Source organism: Caenorhabditis remanei, chromosome I, assembly GCF_010183535.1.
Source record: "Caenorhabditis remanei strain PX506 chromosome I, whole genome shotgun sequence".
NCBI lineage: Eukaryota > Metazoa > Nematoda > Chromadorea > Rhabditida > Rhabditidae > Caenorhabditis > Caenorhabditis remanei.
The window spans coordinates 3,360,548-3,379,158 of NC_071328.1; the positions used below are offsets into that span (position 1 = coordinate 3,360,548).

The window sequence follows — 18,611 nt, forward strand, 5'->3', positions numbered from 1 at the left end:
TGATTTTCTGTCCTTACTAGAATTTTAGGCCCCGCCCCTAAAACACTGTTAAAATTGCAACTTTGCGCTCGATTCACACTTCCTGACACGCCATTCGGGTCATTCTGGGTGCAATTTACTCGAATTAGCTCATTTTGATGCGTTTTTCAGAAGCTTTTGGATAGAAATCTTCTGTCATTTTTGTGAAAAATTCACCGAAAAGTGCATATTTTAGCTAAAATGTGTGATTTTCTGTATATAGACAGTTTCAGCTTTTGTTGGAATTTTAGCCCCAAAAACGGTGCTGAAATTTCAACTTTCCGCCCGATTCAATTACTTGTATCTGTAAAAGGAAAGATGTAAAGATGGGCTGAAAAAATACAGGTTTTGAAAGAAAAACGACAAAATGTGCCCCAGAATCTGAATCTTGTCAAACAGAGTGCAGAAATGTTCATTGAAATTTCAGTCTCCGCCCCCAAAACAGGAGTATTCACACTTTTTTGAGCCATACCCTTATAGATAGTCTCCGGGAGGTTTAGAAACCGCGACTTCTCATTTCGTCTCAATTTCAAAGCGTCCCGGAGACGATTACGGCCCAAAAAAGTGTGAATACTCCTGTTTTGGGGGCGGAGCCTAAAATTTCAATGAACATTACTGTACTCTCTTCGACATTCAGAACAAAATTTTCTCACTTTCCTTCCAAAAACACTATTTTTCAGCCCATCTTCCCTCCTTTCCTTTTAGAAAACCGTATTTTCCAATGGAAAATTTTCATGTTTTATCTTTTTTGAAAAAAAAAATACAAAAAGCTAACAAAAACATGATGACGAAGCCCCTTTTTTATTTGGTTTTTGTTTCTCTCCCTTCTCACAGTCAATGCGGAAACAGTTTTGATGTTTTCCTTATCTATTTTCCGTTTTCCTTTTTCTTGATCACATAATTTCCGCGATTATTTTTGGGATTGATAGCTGGAAAAGTGCATTTTTCTCTTTTTTGTCTATAAAAATTCGTTCATTCTGGAATGTTCTATGTAGAAATTTTCATACAGTGCCGGCCATAATCTTATTCCGATTTGGTTTTTCGACCATAACTTTTTTCAAATTCGTCGGATTGACCTGAAACTTTGGGAAAACATTTATTGTAGAGTTTTCGTTGTATTTAAATGACATTCCGGGTGAAAAATCATGTTTCATAGATTTTATGTAAAATTTTCAAAAATCACGAAAATTCGAGAAATCGCTTATTTTTATTTCCATGACTGGTGTAACAAAAATAGACTGTATAATTAGTGTTTATGAAAGTTTTCTAATGATAATAGTATTGATGTTTATTTTTTGACTACCGGACCACTACTCTTGACTTGTTACCCATATCTGCCGAGCTGTTAAAGTTCGGCAGTACTAACAAATGCAGTTTTGAACTTCAAACATCTGTAAAAGTCGTGTTTTCGCAGAAAATTGTATCAAAGTTTGCAAAAATTATGGAAAAACTGTGGAAAACAATTTAGTAACACTCCTATCTTGATGGTAGTTCTAAACTACAGTACCGGTCAAAAGATTGTAAACTGTGGAAGTTTTCAGTTGACACTGACTAACTTTGAGAGTGTATCCTGGTGATACCAATTGTTCCATCAAGTAGATTTTTAATTAATTATACAGATCAAGAATAGAGCTTCATCTTTGTAGTTAATAACTTTTTTGTACCAACACTCCCTAGAGAGTTACATTTTGACAAAGTAATTTCTCCCTCAAATCGACCAATTTTAGTGTAAATAGTGCCATTTTTGAGATGTCGTCTTAAAATGACCGTAACTCTCTAGGGAGTGTCCGTACAAAAAAGTTATTAACTACAAAGATGAAGCTCTATTCTTGATCTGTATAATTAATTAAAAATCTACTTGATGGAACAATTGGTATCACCAGGATACACTCTCAAAGTTAGTCAGTGTCAACTGAAAACTTCCACAGTTTACAATCTTTTGACCGGTACTGTAGTTTAGAACTACCATCAAGATAGGAGTGTTACTAAATTGTTTTCCACAGTTTTTCCATAATTTTTGCAAACTTTGATACAATTTTCTGCGAAAACACGACTTTTACAGATGTTTGAAGTTCAAAACTGCATTTGTTAGTACTGCCGAACTTTAACAGCTCGGCAGATATGGGTAACAAGTCAAGAGTAGTGGTCCGGTAGTCAAAAAATAAACATCAATACTATTATCATTAGAAAACTTTCATAAACACTAATTATACAGTCTATTTTTGTTACACCAGTCATGGAAATAAAAATAAGCGATTTCTCGAATTTTCGTGATTTTTGAAAATTTTACATAAAATCTATGAAACATGATTTTTCACCCGAAATGTCATTTAAATACAACGAAAACTCTACAATAAATGTTTTCCCAAAGTTTCAGGTCAATCCGACAAATTTGAAAAAAGTTATGGTCGAAAAACCAAATCGGAATAAGATTATGGCCGGCACTGTAAATACTGAAAATTTGAGATTTTTGTCTTAAAACGGCCTCAATTTGGAAATTGGTGTGTTCCATTACCCACTTTTCCAAACAATTTTCAATTTTTCAGCTCATTTTTCGTTATTTTTCTACCTCTCAAGTGCATCACACTCCCTTCTCTTGAACCACAAAAAAACAGAAGCCAATTTGTCTTAAGACTGCCCGTACTTTCCCAGTTTGAGAGCAAGGAGAATCCAATTTTGGTTCGAGAGAGAAGGCTTCATTACAAATTGATTGAGAAGCTTGCAAAATAGCTTCCAGGAAAAATAAGAATTTCGAAATAAGATACTGTTGTTTAGGCTGAAAATTTAGGCTTAAAATGGAGATTCAGTTACGATATAGTCTTGTGTAGATTTACGCTCGTAAATCCACATCAAATTGAGTTATTTGGTTAGGAAAGTTCTAATCTACAGTACCCCGCCCAAAATTGTCTTGAAATTTCGAGTCGTTCCGATTTTTTCGTCGTAAATCCGTATCGTCGGAATTGTGAGTCGCTACGCAGCGAACTGAAGCTTTGAAAATGCATCTCGTCGGTTCTACAGCAATCTATAAGGTTCTGGAGGTTTTGAGGGCATTTGACGGATTCTGGAGGCTCTAGAATGTGAAAAACAAGTTTTGGAGCGTTCTGGAGCATTCTGGAGCTCTGAAAACGTGTTTAGACGCTTCTAAAAGGTTCTGTAGCGGCTTACGCGATCTGGAGACGTTAGAAAGATTCTGGAACCTCTAGAAGGTGTTTAAGCTTTTTGGAGGCGTAGAGACGTCAGAAAGCTTCGGAAAAGTCTGGAGCATTCTCAAGACGTCATTGGTCTTCTGAATCTTGCTAAATTCGCCGATAAGATCAACTATTAGCCACCAACCCCTCTTACAACTGCGCCCCACCGCAAACGAGAGGGTATCGGCGATAGACGCAGAGTTTTTTTTTCGCACCTACACGGATTCTCACCGTTTTTGACCTATTCTCGCTATTTTCTATAATGTTTTCTCTAAATTATTATGAAAACAGCGAGAATAGATCAAAAAATGGTGAAAATCTGTGTCGGCGCAAGAAAAAAACTCTGTGTCTCTCGCCGGTACTCTCTCGTTTGCGGTGGGGCGCAGTTGGAAGAGAGGTGGACTGCCAATATATGACCTATTTGAAATTTCGAGACGTTCCGATTTTGTCGTCGAAACTCCGTATCGTCAGGAAACCTGAGCCGCTACGCAGCGAATGTTGTTTCCTCGAGAATCGGCTCTTCTGTTCAAAAATCTTGACTCTCTGCAGAGTATGACTAACCTTGATTTAGCTCATTTTCCCGAGTAATTGGCTTCGTTTTCAACGGTTTTCTCTAATAAAGACTCCGCCCTATTAGTAGCTTCTCGCGCACTTTTCTTCTCTTTCCCCATTCGTCGCCGAACAATGATAAGAAATCGGACAAATATGTATAATAAGGTCTCTCCTCCGCGGAAACAAAACATTCGGTGATTCACCATGGTTATATGCTCCCTTCTCTCTTTCTATCTTTCCCAATTCATTTCTTCTTTTTTGTCGAAAAAAGGGGAAAGACGAAGGAAGAAAATGAAAATTGGGCAAGGGATCGGTGAGTGAGTGACGGATGCATTCCAGCATCCAATTTCCCTCCTCCTTCGCCCTCATTTCTTCTCTTCCATTCTAGTAGAAAAGAAGAAAAGACACGTCGTTTTATGTATGTGCATCTACGAAATTAAACATTGAGCTCTCCTTTTCTCCTATGAGATAAAGGTCGTTGTCCTTCTTTTTTTCCAAAAGAAGACTTCTTTTCTCCTCCGCTGTACGGCGTTGGATCACGCCTTCTTAATTTGAAGCGACGGGTTTCGTTGTAATTTTACAAGAATCTCTGATTCAGTGATTTGATAGTGTAATAGTGGTTTCGAACGTTATCGGTTGCTTAATTTTAAAAGATGAAACTTTCCAATGTGTCGGTTTTTTTTTAGCTAAAATGGAAAATTCAGTTTTTCAAATCTCTTCAGTTTCAAAGAATTTTCGGCACAATTCTTACAACTGCGCTCCACCGAAATCCCCCTGAAAAATGTCTATTTTTCTCTGAGTCTCTCAATTTCGCACACAACTTTCTCGGGTTTCGGTAGAGCGCGGTTGTAAGAAGTGAGACCTAATTGGTCTCTCAGAGCTCATGAAATCTTCCAGAATTCGTTCGTTGTCGTTCGTTATTTTGATTTATATCGTGATCTCAAAGATTATGGAGCGTTGTTATTTTAATTTTATCAGAACTCCAAAAGTTATGAAAATGTTTACTGAAAAAAAAAATTACTGAAAATGCTTTTAACGACCTCAAATGGCCGAAACTCAATAGTTTTTTTTTTCTGTTTTGAAGGTTTTGAAATTTTCTTTACGAATTCGAATTCCGTGAATTTCGAGAAATTTGTGAAAACGTAGTAAATATCGTTAACTTCCAGTTGTTCTGTACACAATGACTCATTCTCTAGCCACACATGATTCAAAAGTCTGAAAATTCGGGTTAAAAAAGATGTCGACCTAAAAATTTCTGAATTTCCAGCCTGAACGTAACCTATGTCTCTAGCTGAAACTTTGAACAAGCAAATCCCTATAATGATATTCAAAAACCTCGGAAAGCTTCCCATATTGCGAGCTTGCAATCCCTCAAAATTCCAAACTCGCCGAACTTTTTCAGTTTGTGTTTCTAGGCCAGTGTTTTTTTAGAGAACTGAAAGATATCCACATCAGTTTCATTTGATAGTTATACTGAAACTGACTAGAAAGAACTTCCCACTTGGCACACTTGCGGCCTAAAAACCCAAAATAGGAAAAGTTCGGCCATGATCTGACTGATCACGTTTGAGCATTTTCCAAACTGAAAATTTGCGTTTTGGTAGAGTTTTTGAGTTTCATCATAAGAATCTTTATGTTTATCTACACATTTTTAAATCTTAGATTTTGCACCTCATTAGCAGTCTTCTTCTTGTCAAAAACCCAAAAATTTCTGATCTCATCGTCACATTTCCCTTAGTAACCACCCGCCCCCAACTACATTTCTTCTTATTCCTTCCGTCTTCTTCTTCTTCTTTTTGACTTAATATCTTCCTCTCTTTGCTCTCACTCAATCCCGTATTTTCCCACACCCCTCGTGGTTAGCTCTCGCCCCCTCCCAACCAACAAAAGAAAATATATTCGATTTCTAGATTGGCCATTTGAGCCACTCAGATGTCGTCAGGAGCACCGTCGGGCTCATCAATGTCAAGTACGCCCGGATCACCGCCACCACGTGCTGGCGGACCGAATAGTGTTTCGTTTAAGTTAGTTTTTAGAATAGGACGGTCTGAAAAGTCTGAAATGCTGAAAGTCCCGAAAAATAGCTGTAGAATACGATTATATGTGTAGAAAACTCTGAAAATTATAAAAGTTCATGTTAAAAATCGGCTGAAAATCGTCTAAAATTGGCTAAATCGGCCTAAAAATGTGTAGAAAACTAAAAATGCTAGTGGTAATACTCAATAACCGCTCAAATCCAGCAGAAAACACAATTTCTAGCCCGAAAATAGGGAAAAGTGTAGAAAAAATTACTGGCCGAACTTTTCTATGTTGGGTTTCTAGGCTGCGAGTTGATTGTTCTTCCTTCGGAACTTTTCCAGTGGTGTTATTCGATTTATATCACTGTTGGTTCATACGAAAAATTGTATAAAAGTTACAATTTTTCGTATGAATCATTGATATGAATCGAATAAAAACACTGGAAAATCTCCGAATCGGAATAAGGAAGAACAATCAGCACGCGGCCTAGAAACCCAACACCGAAAAGTTCGGCCAGTAGTTTTTTCTATACTTTTCTCAATTTCCTTGCTGAAAATTGTGTTTTTCATTCTTTTTAAGCGGTTTTTGTGAATTTTCACTACAGTTTCAGGCATTACTGTAAAAATATATAGTTTTGACAAGGATTTTCATTAAAATTTCGCAGGCTGAAACGCAAGTTGCGGCAGGGAATAGTGGGCGGAGCTTAAACTGCTAGCGGATAACATTCCAGCTGATTTTTTTGATGAAAAAATCGAATTTCTAGATGAAATCGTATTTTTTTTGATTATATAACAAAAAACGTTGAAAACATCGTTTGCATCCGCGCTGCTTGCAGTTTAAGCTCCGCCCACAACTCCCTGCCGCACTTGCGTTTCAGCCTGCGAATTTTTTTTTTGAAAATTCTTGTCAAAACTTCATTTTTTGACAGTAACGACGTTTCGAAACCAGACGTTTGAAAACTGAGACATTTTGACACTCAACGTCTAAAAAATCACTGAAAATTTAGATATTTTTCGTGTTTAGTGTCGAAATGTCTGAGTTTCGAAACTTCCCGTGGCCGATTTTTAAGAAAAATGGCTATTTTCAAGGGGTTTTCAGACTTTTCAGGTAGTTTTAGACATCTAAAATCCATATATTCAATACAATCTGTTTGAAGTTTCAGAGATCTATGTTGTCTCTTCTGTTGCCCACCATTCCCCTCGTCAATCGTCTCAAAATTGGCATTTATGCCACCAGAACCGAGTTACACAATCTCCGAAGACAATAAATTAGTGTTGATTGAAGGCCGAGCAGCGTGGCCACACGAGAACATCTTTCTGGAGACGTGCGTCGAGATGCGCGTTGCGAGGACTCGACGACGTAATCGTGTCGCGTGTACAATGATTCGAGCGATCCCAGACGCTCATTTCACTCTTTTATTCTCACACGGAAATGCTGTTGACTTGGGACAAATGTCCTCTTTCTTGTACGGACTTGGGTATCATTTGCAGTGTAATGTGTTCAGTTATGACTATTCGGGATATGGATGCTCGACGGGCAAACCGTCGGAGAAGAATTTGTATGCGGATATTACGGCAGCGTTTGAATTGTTGAAGACTGAATTTGGTGAGTTTGGAGATGGATTACGGTAGAATGTAATGTCGGTGTGAGACCCATTCTGGACAGTTTGGACAAATTTTTTTAGGGTTTTGCATGAATTTCTGACATTTTTCAGCGAAAAGTTGTCGGAAAATTATGTTTTTTTGAAGAAAATGTAACTGAATCTTCCAGAAACTAAAAAGTGCAGTTTTTGGGAAAGATCTTCTAAAATTACCAAGAACGAGGCATACAATCGGCAACCGCGCTCCACCGAACTCCTTTTTCTCTGAGTCTCTCCATTTCTCACACTATTTTCTACTGTTTTGATAGAGCAATGTATGATTAGCACTGCACGCTTCTTACAACCGCGCTCTACCGAAACCGAAGAAAATTGTGTGCGAAATTGAGAGACACAGAGAAAAATATGCATTTCTCTAGGATTTCAGTGAAGCGCAGTTGTAAGAACTGTGCTGAGGTAATATTAGTCGTGCAAATGCGCTCTATTGGAACTAAAGGAAATTGAATATGCAAGTTCGGTGGAGCGCATCTGTTCTGCGCTCATAGGTGTTTTTTTAAAAAATTTCCAGTAAGTATAACTAATTTTCGTTCAGCTTTTTAATGAAAATAGTGAAAGTTCAGATTTTTGTGAATTTTTTCAGACAATTGCCTCTCATAATCTCATAAAGAATGTCATTTCTCCGAAAAAACTCATGTAAACTGTCATTTTTGATTAAAAAAGGCTTTTGAATAAAATTTTCAATATTTTATCAAAAGCCGAGAAAAAACCACCGAAATTTCCCATTTTCTGACCCTTAAACCGAATTTTTCATGTTTTCTATCTATTAATGAGCCTTAAATTGCTATAATAAAGAATTTTACAACTTTACAGTAAAACTGAAAAATTCATTATTATGGAAATTTCAGCTCTATCTATAAGTAGAAAAACAGGAAAGAACTCGGTTTAAAGGTCAGAAAATGTGGAATTTTTACGCTTTTCTGTCGACTTTTTTATTAAAATTTTCAAAATTTAACTTTTGAAGATCTCAGTTTTGATCAAAATCTCTTCTTTGAGAGATTTTAAAACTTTTACTATCAGAATGGCTATTTTATTAAATGATTTCGAGTTAAACATCATGATTTCCCGCTTCACTAAATCAAGATTCATGATGAATTTAGGCGGGAAATCATGATTATTAACTCAAAATCAACTAATAAAACAATCAAACTGATATTTCATCCACACTGTTTAAAAAACTGAAAAAATCATAATTATAGCTATTTCAGTCCCATGTATAGGTAGAGAAACAGGAAAAATTTGGTTTAAAGGTCAGAAAATGAAGAATTTTAACGGTTTTCTGTTGACGTTTTGCAAAATCTCGAAAATCTTGATTATCAAGAATACCCCATCATTTTTCCAGGCGTTCCAAAAGAGAAGATCATCCTCTACGGTCAATCGATCGGAACGGTTCCGAGTGTCGATTTGGCGAGTCGTGAGGATCTCGCCGCTCTCATTCTCCACTCTCCACTTATGTCCGGAATGCGTGTCGCCTTCCCGGGAACCACGACGACTTGGTGTTGTGACGCGTTTCCATCCATCGAGAAGGTGCCACGTGTCAAGTGTCCAACTCTCGTAATTCATGGAACAGACGACGAAGTTATTGATTTTTCACACGGAGTCTCTATTTATGAGAGGTGTCCGACGTCTGTCGAGCCGCTATGGGTTCCAGGTAAATCGAGAGATTTGTAGCGTTTTTAGAGGGATTTATAGTCAAAAAGATACAAAAATTGTGGTTTTTACACCACAAAAATATCTAGAGAATATTGGCGAGAGACGCAGTGAACTAACTTCCGTGTACTCCTCCCGGACAAGTTGTGGGCGTGATTCAAATCGTCCTCTTTTCAATGAGAAAACTTTTAGTTTAATTGATTTTAATGAAGAAAAAGTAGCAAACTGCACGATTTTTCAATAAAAACTTTGAAAACCCGAAGAAAATCGGGAAAAAATCAAAGAAAAGACAACAATTCGACGAGATATTTAGTGGCCGAGGTGGAGAAATTTAGTCCCTCCTTTCGCTTTTTCGTCTTTTTATATAATTTTTTGTAGTTTATCATGTTTAACCACATTTTTCGCATAAATTCACGTCGAAAGTAGTGAAAAATGTGGTTTGAATACAGAAAACTATGAAAAAATTATACAAAAACTATGAATAAAAAATAAGTTCTCAATATCGTCACTACACGCTGTGGAGGTGTCCGAAAATAGACAAATCGCCTGAAATTTGATGACTTTGACCGAAAAACCCCAGAAAAACAACAAAATTCAATGAAATCCGGAGTAAAATGCTACAATTCAGTTGAAATTTATTTGCTTCTTGTCCACGTGAACTTCACGAGACGTTTTTCATTAGAGCGTATTTTCCATATCTCTGTCGTACTTTAGAAACTAGAAACACGTTAATTGCGCTCTATTGATAACGGTTTTGTGAAGTTCACGTGGAAAATTGGTTCAATTTTTCCCGAAATTTATATATTTTTTCTTTTAGATTTAAAAATTACCTGAAATCTGAAATTTTTTGAAGATTTTTGATTGAGAATCTGAGAAAAAAGAACTGCGCTCGTGTAATCTAAATATTTAATTTTCATCTTGTCCGAGAGGAGTACACGTCAACTCTCTACATCCTTCGTTTGCGATGGAGCGCAGTTGTGAAAACTAGTAGAAACAATTTCTCCCAATTTCCAGGAGCCGGTCACAACGATGTGGAACTACACGCAGCATATCTGGAACGCCTTCGGAGTTTCATCGATTTGGAGGCGTCGGCGATCCGAGTGACAGCTCCAATCACCGCTGCAACGACGACCACCGCCGTCACTACTAACAATGGCACCGCGTCAGCATAGTCAATTACTAATTTCCCCCTCAAGTTTCTGTAAATTTTAGCCATAATTTTCGTTATTTTCCCAGTTTTTTTTTGATTTTTGAAAATTTGATTTTTGATACTGATCCTGATCCCGGCTAACGATCCTCGTATAACGTTTTTTTTCTTCTTCTTATTTTCCTACTTTTTGACTTTAAACCAAAACTCCACCCCACTACCAAATCGCGTGTTTTGTACGTGTAACACATATCCTCACTCTTTTTGTCTGAAATTTCTGAAAATCAACCTGCAATACCCTTTTTCTTCCGATATCAACGGGACTGTTTTCTTATTTTAAGACTGTTTTTTTTTGTTGTTTTTTGCATAATTTTTCTTAAAATTCCTCGCCTTTATCGCTACAAACCCCTCACGCTCACCATTTTCATCTTCTTCAAGAAACCTCAATCTGTAATATGTCCTCTTTCTTCACCGACCAACGAATCAAAACGTTTGTCCCTTCCTTCCCCTCTTTCTCACAATGTCCTCGAAAAAATTTAAGAAATTTAACTTTTGAAACAACAAAATTAGCAACAATCAACAATAAATTTTGAGAGAAAAAAATCATGCATTAGAAGTCCTTCCCGCCTTGAAATCCTCATAAATCTCCAGAAGATACGCTTCGGTTCGAGAGACGACAGCGACCAACGCCTCCTCGAAATGTTTCCACTGGACGACACTCGCTTCGATACTTTCTCTCATTGCAAACATTGCGGCGGTCCGACAGACGGCCACCAATTCGGCTCCAGAATATCCGGACGTCTTCTCGACGAGCTTCTGAATTGTCGACGTCGGATCTTCGAATTTCATTTTTCGGGTTCGCATTTCGAGGATTGCTCTTCGAGTCACTTCACAGGGGAGACCCACGTAGATTGCACGGTCCAGGCGGCCTGGAAATTTGAGGTTTTGTGGGATTTTGAGTTGGAAATTGTGATTTTTGGAGTTTTTTATTCGAAAATTTAGAGATTACAACGGAATTTTTATTTTTTGACGAATTTTCTGCGGCTTTTCACGGTTTTAAAAAAATTTCGGAATATGTATTTTTTTTTTTGAAAAAAATTGAATATTTAGTTGGATTTTTGAGACTAAATTGTCCGAAAAATGCACTTCCGATTTGGGTTCCTAGGCCACATGAGACCGGCCTAGAAACCCAAACCGAAAAAGTTCGACCACTGACTTAAAATTCTCATTTTGGGAATTTTTCAGATTCCCGTAAAATCGGTGTTTTTTTTGTGAAAATCGGGGAGAATCTCAGTGTTTTGTTGATTTTGACCAATTTTAAGCACGAAATTTGAAATTTTCAGCGTTTTCCACTTCAAAAACCTCAAAAATAACGTTTTGAAGCAAATTCGCATTGGAGCGCGTTTGCATAATTTGAAAATTTGAATTTTTCTGAAAATAGCTGAAAATGTTCGGGTTTTCTCTGATTTTATGTTAATTTTTTTTTGGGTTTGGCGCATTTCAGGCTCTTTTTTATAGTAAAAAACCGGCCGGGCCGGGAAATTGGCGCCAAAGTTCAAAATTCAAATATTTTTTGAATTTGAATTAGAAGAAATTCTAAAATATCGTCAGAAAGTCGAAATTTTAGACAAAAATCTTTAAAAAATTTGATTTTTATAGAATTTTGGAATCCTCAAAAGCGATAAATCCAGATTTTCCACCAAAAGTTAGTTTTTTCTCTTAAAAATTCCAAAAATACAGCTAGAATTTCAATTTTTGGTCAAACATATTCCATATATATTAACTCGGGGCAACTTACAACTGTGATCCACCGAAATGCCCTTGAAAAATGTCTCTTTTTCTCTGAGTCTCTCAATTTCGCACACAATTTTCTTCAAGTTCGGTAGAGCGCGATTGTAAAAAGTGTGCCGTGCTAATAGTTTTGATGGCTTTTCAGTATTTCAGTTTCAAATTTTTGGTTTTTTCATATTAGCGGAGCAATTTCGTTACAACTGCGCCCCACCGCAAACGAGAGAGTATCGCCGAGAGACGCAGAGTTTTTTTCTGGCGCGAAACAGATTTTCACCATTTTTGATCTATTTCCACAAGTCTTAATACAAAATTTGCCAATTTCCAAGAAAAAATTATGCAAAATAGATCAAAAATTGTGAAAATCTGTTTCGCGCTAGAAAAAAACTCTGCGTCTCTCGCCGATACTCTCTCGTTTGCGGTTGGGCGCAGTTGTAAGAAGGCATGGGCCGCTAATAATAAAAATCGATTTTTCTACAATTTTCTCCATATTCAACACACTGTCTCCTACCAGGTCTCAAGAGCGCACTATCCAACTGATCAGGTCGATTCGTCGCCGCCAACAAAACCACTCGACTCGACTTCTCCAATCCATCCAATTCAGTCAACAACTGTGCCAAAACTCTATCAGAAACCCCCGAACTTTTCTCAGATCCTCTTGAACTTCCAACCGCATCAATTTCATCAAAAAACACGATTGTCGGAGCAACTTGACGGGCTCTCGAGAACAAATCTCTAATCGCTTTTTCCGAGTCTCCAACCCATTTACTGAATAATTCAGGCCCTTTCACCGCCAGAAAATTCATTTTCGCCTCGTTCGCCAGCGCCCTCGCAATCAAAGTCTTCGAACAACCGGGCGGTCCGTATAGTAGAATTCCGGCGGGCGGGTCAATTCCGAACCTTTCGAATGCTTCTGGATGCTTCTGTGGCCAGATTACAGCCTGTTGAATTTCCAGTTTCAATTCCTCGTTCCCTCCGATATCTTGCCACGAAACATTCGGAACTTCCAGAATAAATTGACGAATTCCAGTCGGTCGAATCCTTTTTTTCGCGTCATTCACCCGATCCAACGGCGTGTCTCCCCGAGCGAATCGTGACGCCTTCAGAAGCGAACAGAGGTCTCCACCCGTGAATCCATGCGTGTGACGAGCGATTTCTAGATGATTTTCGGGAGGAAAATTGTTGAAATTTGCAGAGATTTTTGAGAGAATTTCGAGACGTTCTTCTTGAGTTGGAACCGTGATTTCCGCTTCGACGGGGAAACGGACACGGAATCCGAGGTCCAGGGATTCAGATGAGCGGACGCAGAGAATCACGCACGTCTGGAAATGGGAAAAAGTTAAATTTTTGAAAAAAAATTTGAAAAAAATTGTTTTTTTTTGAAAATGCGCTCAACTGATAATATTTTCGTGTAGTCCTCGTGGACAACATGAGCAGGTTTTTGAAATTTATTTGAAAAATTGTGAGAATGCGCTCTATTGAAAATCATTCTGTTTACTTCTCGTGGACAACCAGATTTTTGGAATTTTCGAAACAAAAATTGAGCAATTTTTTGGAATTTTCGAAAAATTGTGAAAATGCGCTCTACTGAAAAAATGCTCGTGTAGTTCTTGTGGACAACTAGGGCAGATTTTTCAAAACTTTGAAAAATGCATGAGAAAATGCGATCCGTGTACTTCTCGTGGACGATCGGTATGACTTTTTTCCAAAAAACCGAAATTTCAGGAAAATTGATCAGATTTTCCACGTGAACTACACAAAACCGTTATCAATAGAGCGCAGTTGACATCTTTATAGTTTCTACAGTACAACAGAGATTTGGAAAATGCGCTCCAATGATAATAACGTCGTGTAGTTCACGTGGACAAGAGGAAAATGAAGTTCATCATTAGAGCGCACTTCCTGCTCTCCTGTTAGTCGGGAATGAAATAAACGCGCTCTAATGTTAATAGCCTCGTGTAGTTGCCGTTTCTTGTCAATTTCGACCTTTTTTGAGCGTTTTTTCTTCAAAAATTCCAGAAAAATCAGTGATTTTTGACTAAAAACACCTAGAAAACTGACAAAATCCCACAAAACTGCTCAAATTGGACTCTCGCTTTTTGTCCTCGTGAACTACACGAATCTCATTATCACTGGAGCGCATTTTCCAAAACTCTGTCGTATTGTAGAAACTAGAAACATGCTAATTCTCATTAGAGCGCACTTCCTGCACTCGTGTAAGTGTCGGGAATGATATGAACGCGCTCTAATGTTAATAAGTGGTCGTTTCCCGTACTTTTAGGTTAAAAATCTTCTCTTTTTTATTTTTCGTTTTTTCAAATTTTTTGCCCACGAAGACTACACGACTCTCATTATCAGTAGAGCGCACTTACAACGTCTAAACTAATCCTTACCTTCTCCTCTGCGCATTTTAATGAAATTTTTGGTAGAAAAAAGCTCAAAAAGATAAAAATTGCTGAGAATTTCGAAATTTTGAACCAATCTTGTCCACGAGGACTACACGCGTTATTTTATCAATAGAGCATTTTTGCATGATGAGCATGTTCAATGCAAACGCGCTCTACTGACAGCGGAGAAAAATATGGCGTTTTTTCAATCAAAATTCCCCAAAATTTATCAAATTGGACTCTCGCTTTTTCTCCACGAGGACTACACGATGTTATTATCATTGGAGCGCATTTTGGCGCGAAAATTCAAAATTTTCGATTTTTTTCGCGAAAAAGTTACATTTTTGACTTTTTAGAAGAAATTCCGAAAAATCATTAAAATTGTCCCCATTTTCGATGAAAAAAGCCTTTTACAAGAATGGATAATTTGAAATCTTGTCCACGAGGACTACACTAATCCTCATTCTCACTAGAGCGCACTTCCTCCTTGGATTTGGAAAATGCGCTCTAATGATAATAACGTCGTGTAGTTCACGTGGAAAAGAAGATAGAGTCCAATTTGAGCAGTTTTGTCGTTTTTCTTGTCAACTTACGTGATTCTTGGAAATTTTCACCGTTTTCAAGCGTTTAAAAAAAAATTTCATCAAAATGAACAAATAAGTGATTTTTGATCGAAAAACCCCCTGAAAAAACGACAAAATTCCCCAAAATTTATCAAATTGGACTCTCGCTCTTTGTCCACGAGGGCTACACTCATCTCATTCTCACTAGAGCGCACTTCCTGCACTCTTGTTAGTCGGGAATGAAATAAACGCGCTCTAATGTTAATATGCCGTTTTCCGTGCATTTGGATTAAAAACTTCATTTTTCGCTCGTTTTTTCAGATTTTTGTCCACGAGGACTACACGAATGCTCATTCTCACTAGAGCGCACTTCCTCCTTACCTTCTCCTCAGCCAACAACTTCCCCAACGCGTGATTCACTTTCGAATTCTCCTTCTCCACCTCATTCAAATCGACAATCACCACCTGCCCAGTGACGTCTCCACCCAACTCAACGAGCTCATCACAACTCCCAATATACGTAACATTTCCAGAAAGTACTCGTGATAATTCCTGGAGTAAAAGGGTCTTTCCACTTCCAGGGAGTCCCCAAATGAGCACGGAGCATGGTGGTTCGTGGCGGTGGAGGACGGGCGTGATGACGTAATCGGTGAGGATGCGTTTCGCGCCGAAGGCGCCCCCGATGTTGGATAAATCCGTTATTTGGGGTTTAGGGGATTCAGATGACGTGGTTTCAGAACTGGTTCCAGAATTCAGAATCTGAATCCTAAAATCCACACTGGTGGAGATTACTGTAGGTCGGCTCTTCGCGTCGAGACCCATCCTTCCGATCCTCTGCTCAATCGGCTCCTCCGGAATGACTTTCACAATTTGACCCAAATATTTCAGCACTACCGGAAGCCCATATTCCAGATAAGAATGACTCAAATAGGCTTCCAGAAACCCTTTCAACGCTACAGTAACTCGCAACGTAGATTCTACAGTAATCCCGAGTGACGTCACGGTGTCAATTGAGTTGAGAGTCTCCATTGTAATCATTCGTTCCCGAGGGATTCTTGTGGAGAGAATTGAGATTTTGAGAAGTGCCACTTCTTTACACGGCCACACGATTCCGATGAACACGTCGTCAGAATAACGGATTCGGACGGGTTGACGGGCGAGCAGACCGAGGGTTTCCATTGTTTGTTGGTTGATTAGGATCGAGTGTTCCTGGAACGAAAAATGGTTTTTTTTTTTCAAAAATAGCATAGTTGTCAAGGCCCAGCCCGAAAGCCCGGGCAAATTGGGGCGAAAGTCAAATTTTCAACTTTTTCAAATTTTTTGAAATTTTTTCGCGAGAAGGTCAAATTTTCGACTAACACTCAGAATTAGAAGAAATTCTGAAAAATAGTCAAAAATAGAAAAAATTTCGAAAAAAAATTGGAAAAAAGGGTCATTTTTTGAGGCCGGGCCTTGACAACTATGGAAAATAGGGTTGATTTCAGCTATTTTTCAGAAAAAGAACAACCGCGCCCCACCAGATTCACGCGAAATTTAAAACATTTCATTTTTTTGAAAACTGATTTTCTATTAGCTCACTATCTGACCGCTTCTTACAACTGCGCTCCACCGAAATTCCCTTAAAAATGTCTCTTTTTCTCTGAGTCTCTCAATTTTGCACACTATTCTCTTCGGTTTCAGTAGAGCGCAGTTGCGTGCCGTGCTAATAGCTATTTTTCAGAAAAGAGCAACTGCGCCCCATCGGACTCGCGCGAAATTCAAAGTTATGTTCACTTTTTTGAGAACAGATTTTTCTAAATTTTTGAATTTACCTCCGAGTAAACTAGAGCACGATTGCTTTTTTTCAAATTTGCAGAAAACTGCAAAAAACGTTGCAAATTCAAAATTTCTAAAATATTTGAATTTCCGGCCGAGTACAGTGGAGCGCGTACGTAAAAAAACTGGTTATCGCTCGAGTTTTTCAATTTGTGGTCACCTAGGTCGATAGCTCTGAAAATCAGATATCCACGTAAATCTACACAAGCTGAGTGTAAATTTACGCAGAGACTCCGCCCACTTATTAGCCGAGCAAATTTGTTACAACTGCGCCCCGCCGCAAACGAGAGAGTATCGGCGAGAGACGCAGATTTTTTTCTCGCGCCAACAATTATTTTCACAGTTTTTGACCTATTTTCACTATTTTTCGAAAGTTTTTATGTAATGTGTTCTTAAAAACAGCGAAAATAGGTCAAAAATGGTAAAAATATTTGTTCGCGCGAGAAAAAATTCTGCGTCTCTCACCGATACTCTCTCGTTTGCGGTGGCGCGCAGTTGTAAGGGGGGTGGGCCGCTAATACCTTCTCCCATCCGACAGCATCCGGCGGCAAAAAGCTCTCCGCCTTATCGATTGCCACGTTGAATCCACGAAGTACACCGTTTCGAGCACAAGAAATCTCCGATTCCTCTGCCGATTTTCCACAAAAATCCTGATGTCGATTGGAGTCTTTTGTGAGGAGGACGGCGTCACACTGGGGACATGTCACGAGAATTGACTTCTTTTTGGCGCTAGACATTTCTGGAAATCAAGGAGATTTTTGAAAGGGTTTTTTGGAGGAGATGAAGTGAAGGAAGAGATGGAAGACAGAAGAAAATTGTTTGAAACGATATAAGCACGGCACGCTTCTTACAACCGCGCTCTACCGAAACCGCGAGAAAATTGCGTGCGAAATTGAGAGACGCAGAGAAAAAGATACATTTCTCATGGGGATTTCGGTGGAGCGTAGTTGTAAGAGCTGTGTTGAGCTAATAATAAAATTGTGGATTACAGTAATGTGGAAATAATTCTCAAAATGTGTCAAAAAGTATGGATGTTCCTATTGTTGGATTTTTTGAATTTCGATTCAAATATTTCCTTTTTTGGACGAAAAAATTGAACTTTCAGTTGGATTTTTGGAAATTTCTGAGTTTCACCAAGAAGTTCTGTTTGAAATTGTGATTTTCGGAGTTTTTTAATTCGAAAAATCAAAGTTTTGGGGTAATTTCATCGTTTTTTGTTCGATTTTTTGAATTTTCAATAAAAAATTTCAAAACTCCCTTTTTTTAACGGAAAAATTGAATTTTCAGTTAAATTTGTCTAATTTTTTAGTGGAAAACGTGAATTTCTCACTTCCGAGGATGCCAAAATTCTATAAAAATCTGATTTTTTTGGATGTTCGACTAAAATTTCGAATTTTCAGATTCGTTTTTTTTTTTTTTTCTATGAAATAACTTTTAATTTTCTTTCAGATTTCAGGTAATTCTAAGAATCGAAAAGAATAAAAAAAACTACCGTAACCCTGATAGAAGCATTTTTCAGTAGGTCGCACTAGCTCAACAGCCTTTCAGTGAACCTTGTGAATAGAGCGCACTTGCTCTTAGTACGGCACGCCTCTTCCAACTGCGCTCCACCGAAATCCATTTGAAAAATGTCTCTTTTTCTCTGAGTCTCTCAATTTCGCGCACAATTTTCTCGCGGTTTCGGTAGAGCGCGGTTGTGAGAGCTGTTTCATGATAATACTCAAAAATCAACTTTTCTCGAATTTTCTAAATAAAATTCGCCCGTGACGCCCCGTACCCTGCTAACTTCATTTCCCTCGCGCAAAACAGTTCTAATTATTCCCATTATCT

At 38.1% G+C, this 18,611-nt stretch overlaps 2 protein-coding genes across 2 annotated transcripts; one reads left to right on the forward strand and one right to left on the reverse strand.

Annotated features, from left to right (window-relative positions):
- Window positions 1-5,690: 5,690 nt before the first annotated feature.
- Window positions 5,691-10,253, forward strand: GCK72_000440 (uncharacterized protein; the record flags this gene model as incomplete). The annotated part of the gene is made up of 4 exons (XM_053722496.1): window positions 5,691-5,782; window positions 6,940-7,382; window positions 8,774-9,082; window positions 10,096-10,253. The coding sequence occupies 4 exons, from the start codon at window positions 5,691-5,693 to the stop codon at window positions 10,251-10,253; spliced, it is 1,002 nt and encodes a 333-aa protein (XP_053591141.1).
- Window positions 10,254-10,831: 578 nt separating this feature from the next.
- GCK72_000441 (uncharacterized protein) lies at window positions 10,832-17,518 on the reverse strand (the record flags this gene model as incomplete). Its single annotated transcript, XM_003099240.2, has 4 exons — window positions 10,832-11,157; window positions 12,528-13,338; window positions 15,348-16,175; window positions 17,303-17,518. The coding sequence occupies 4 exons, from the start codon at window positions 17,516-17,518 to the stop codon at window positions 10,832-10,834; spliced, it is 2,181 nt and encodes a 726-aa protein (XP_003099288.2).
- Between the last annotated feature and the right edge of the window lie 1,093 nt (window positions 17,519-18,611).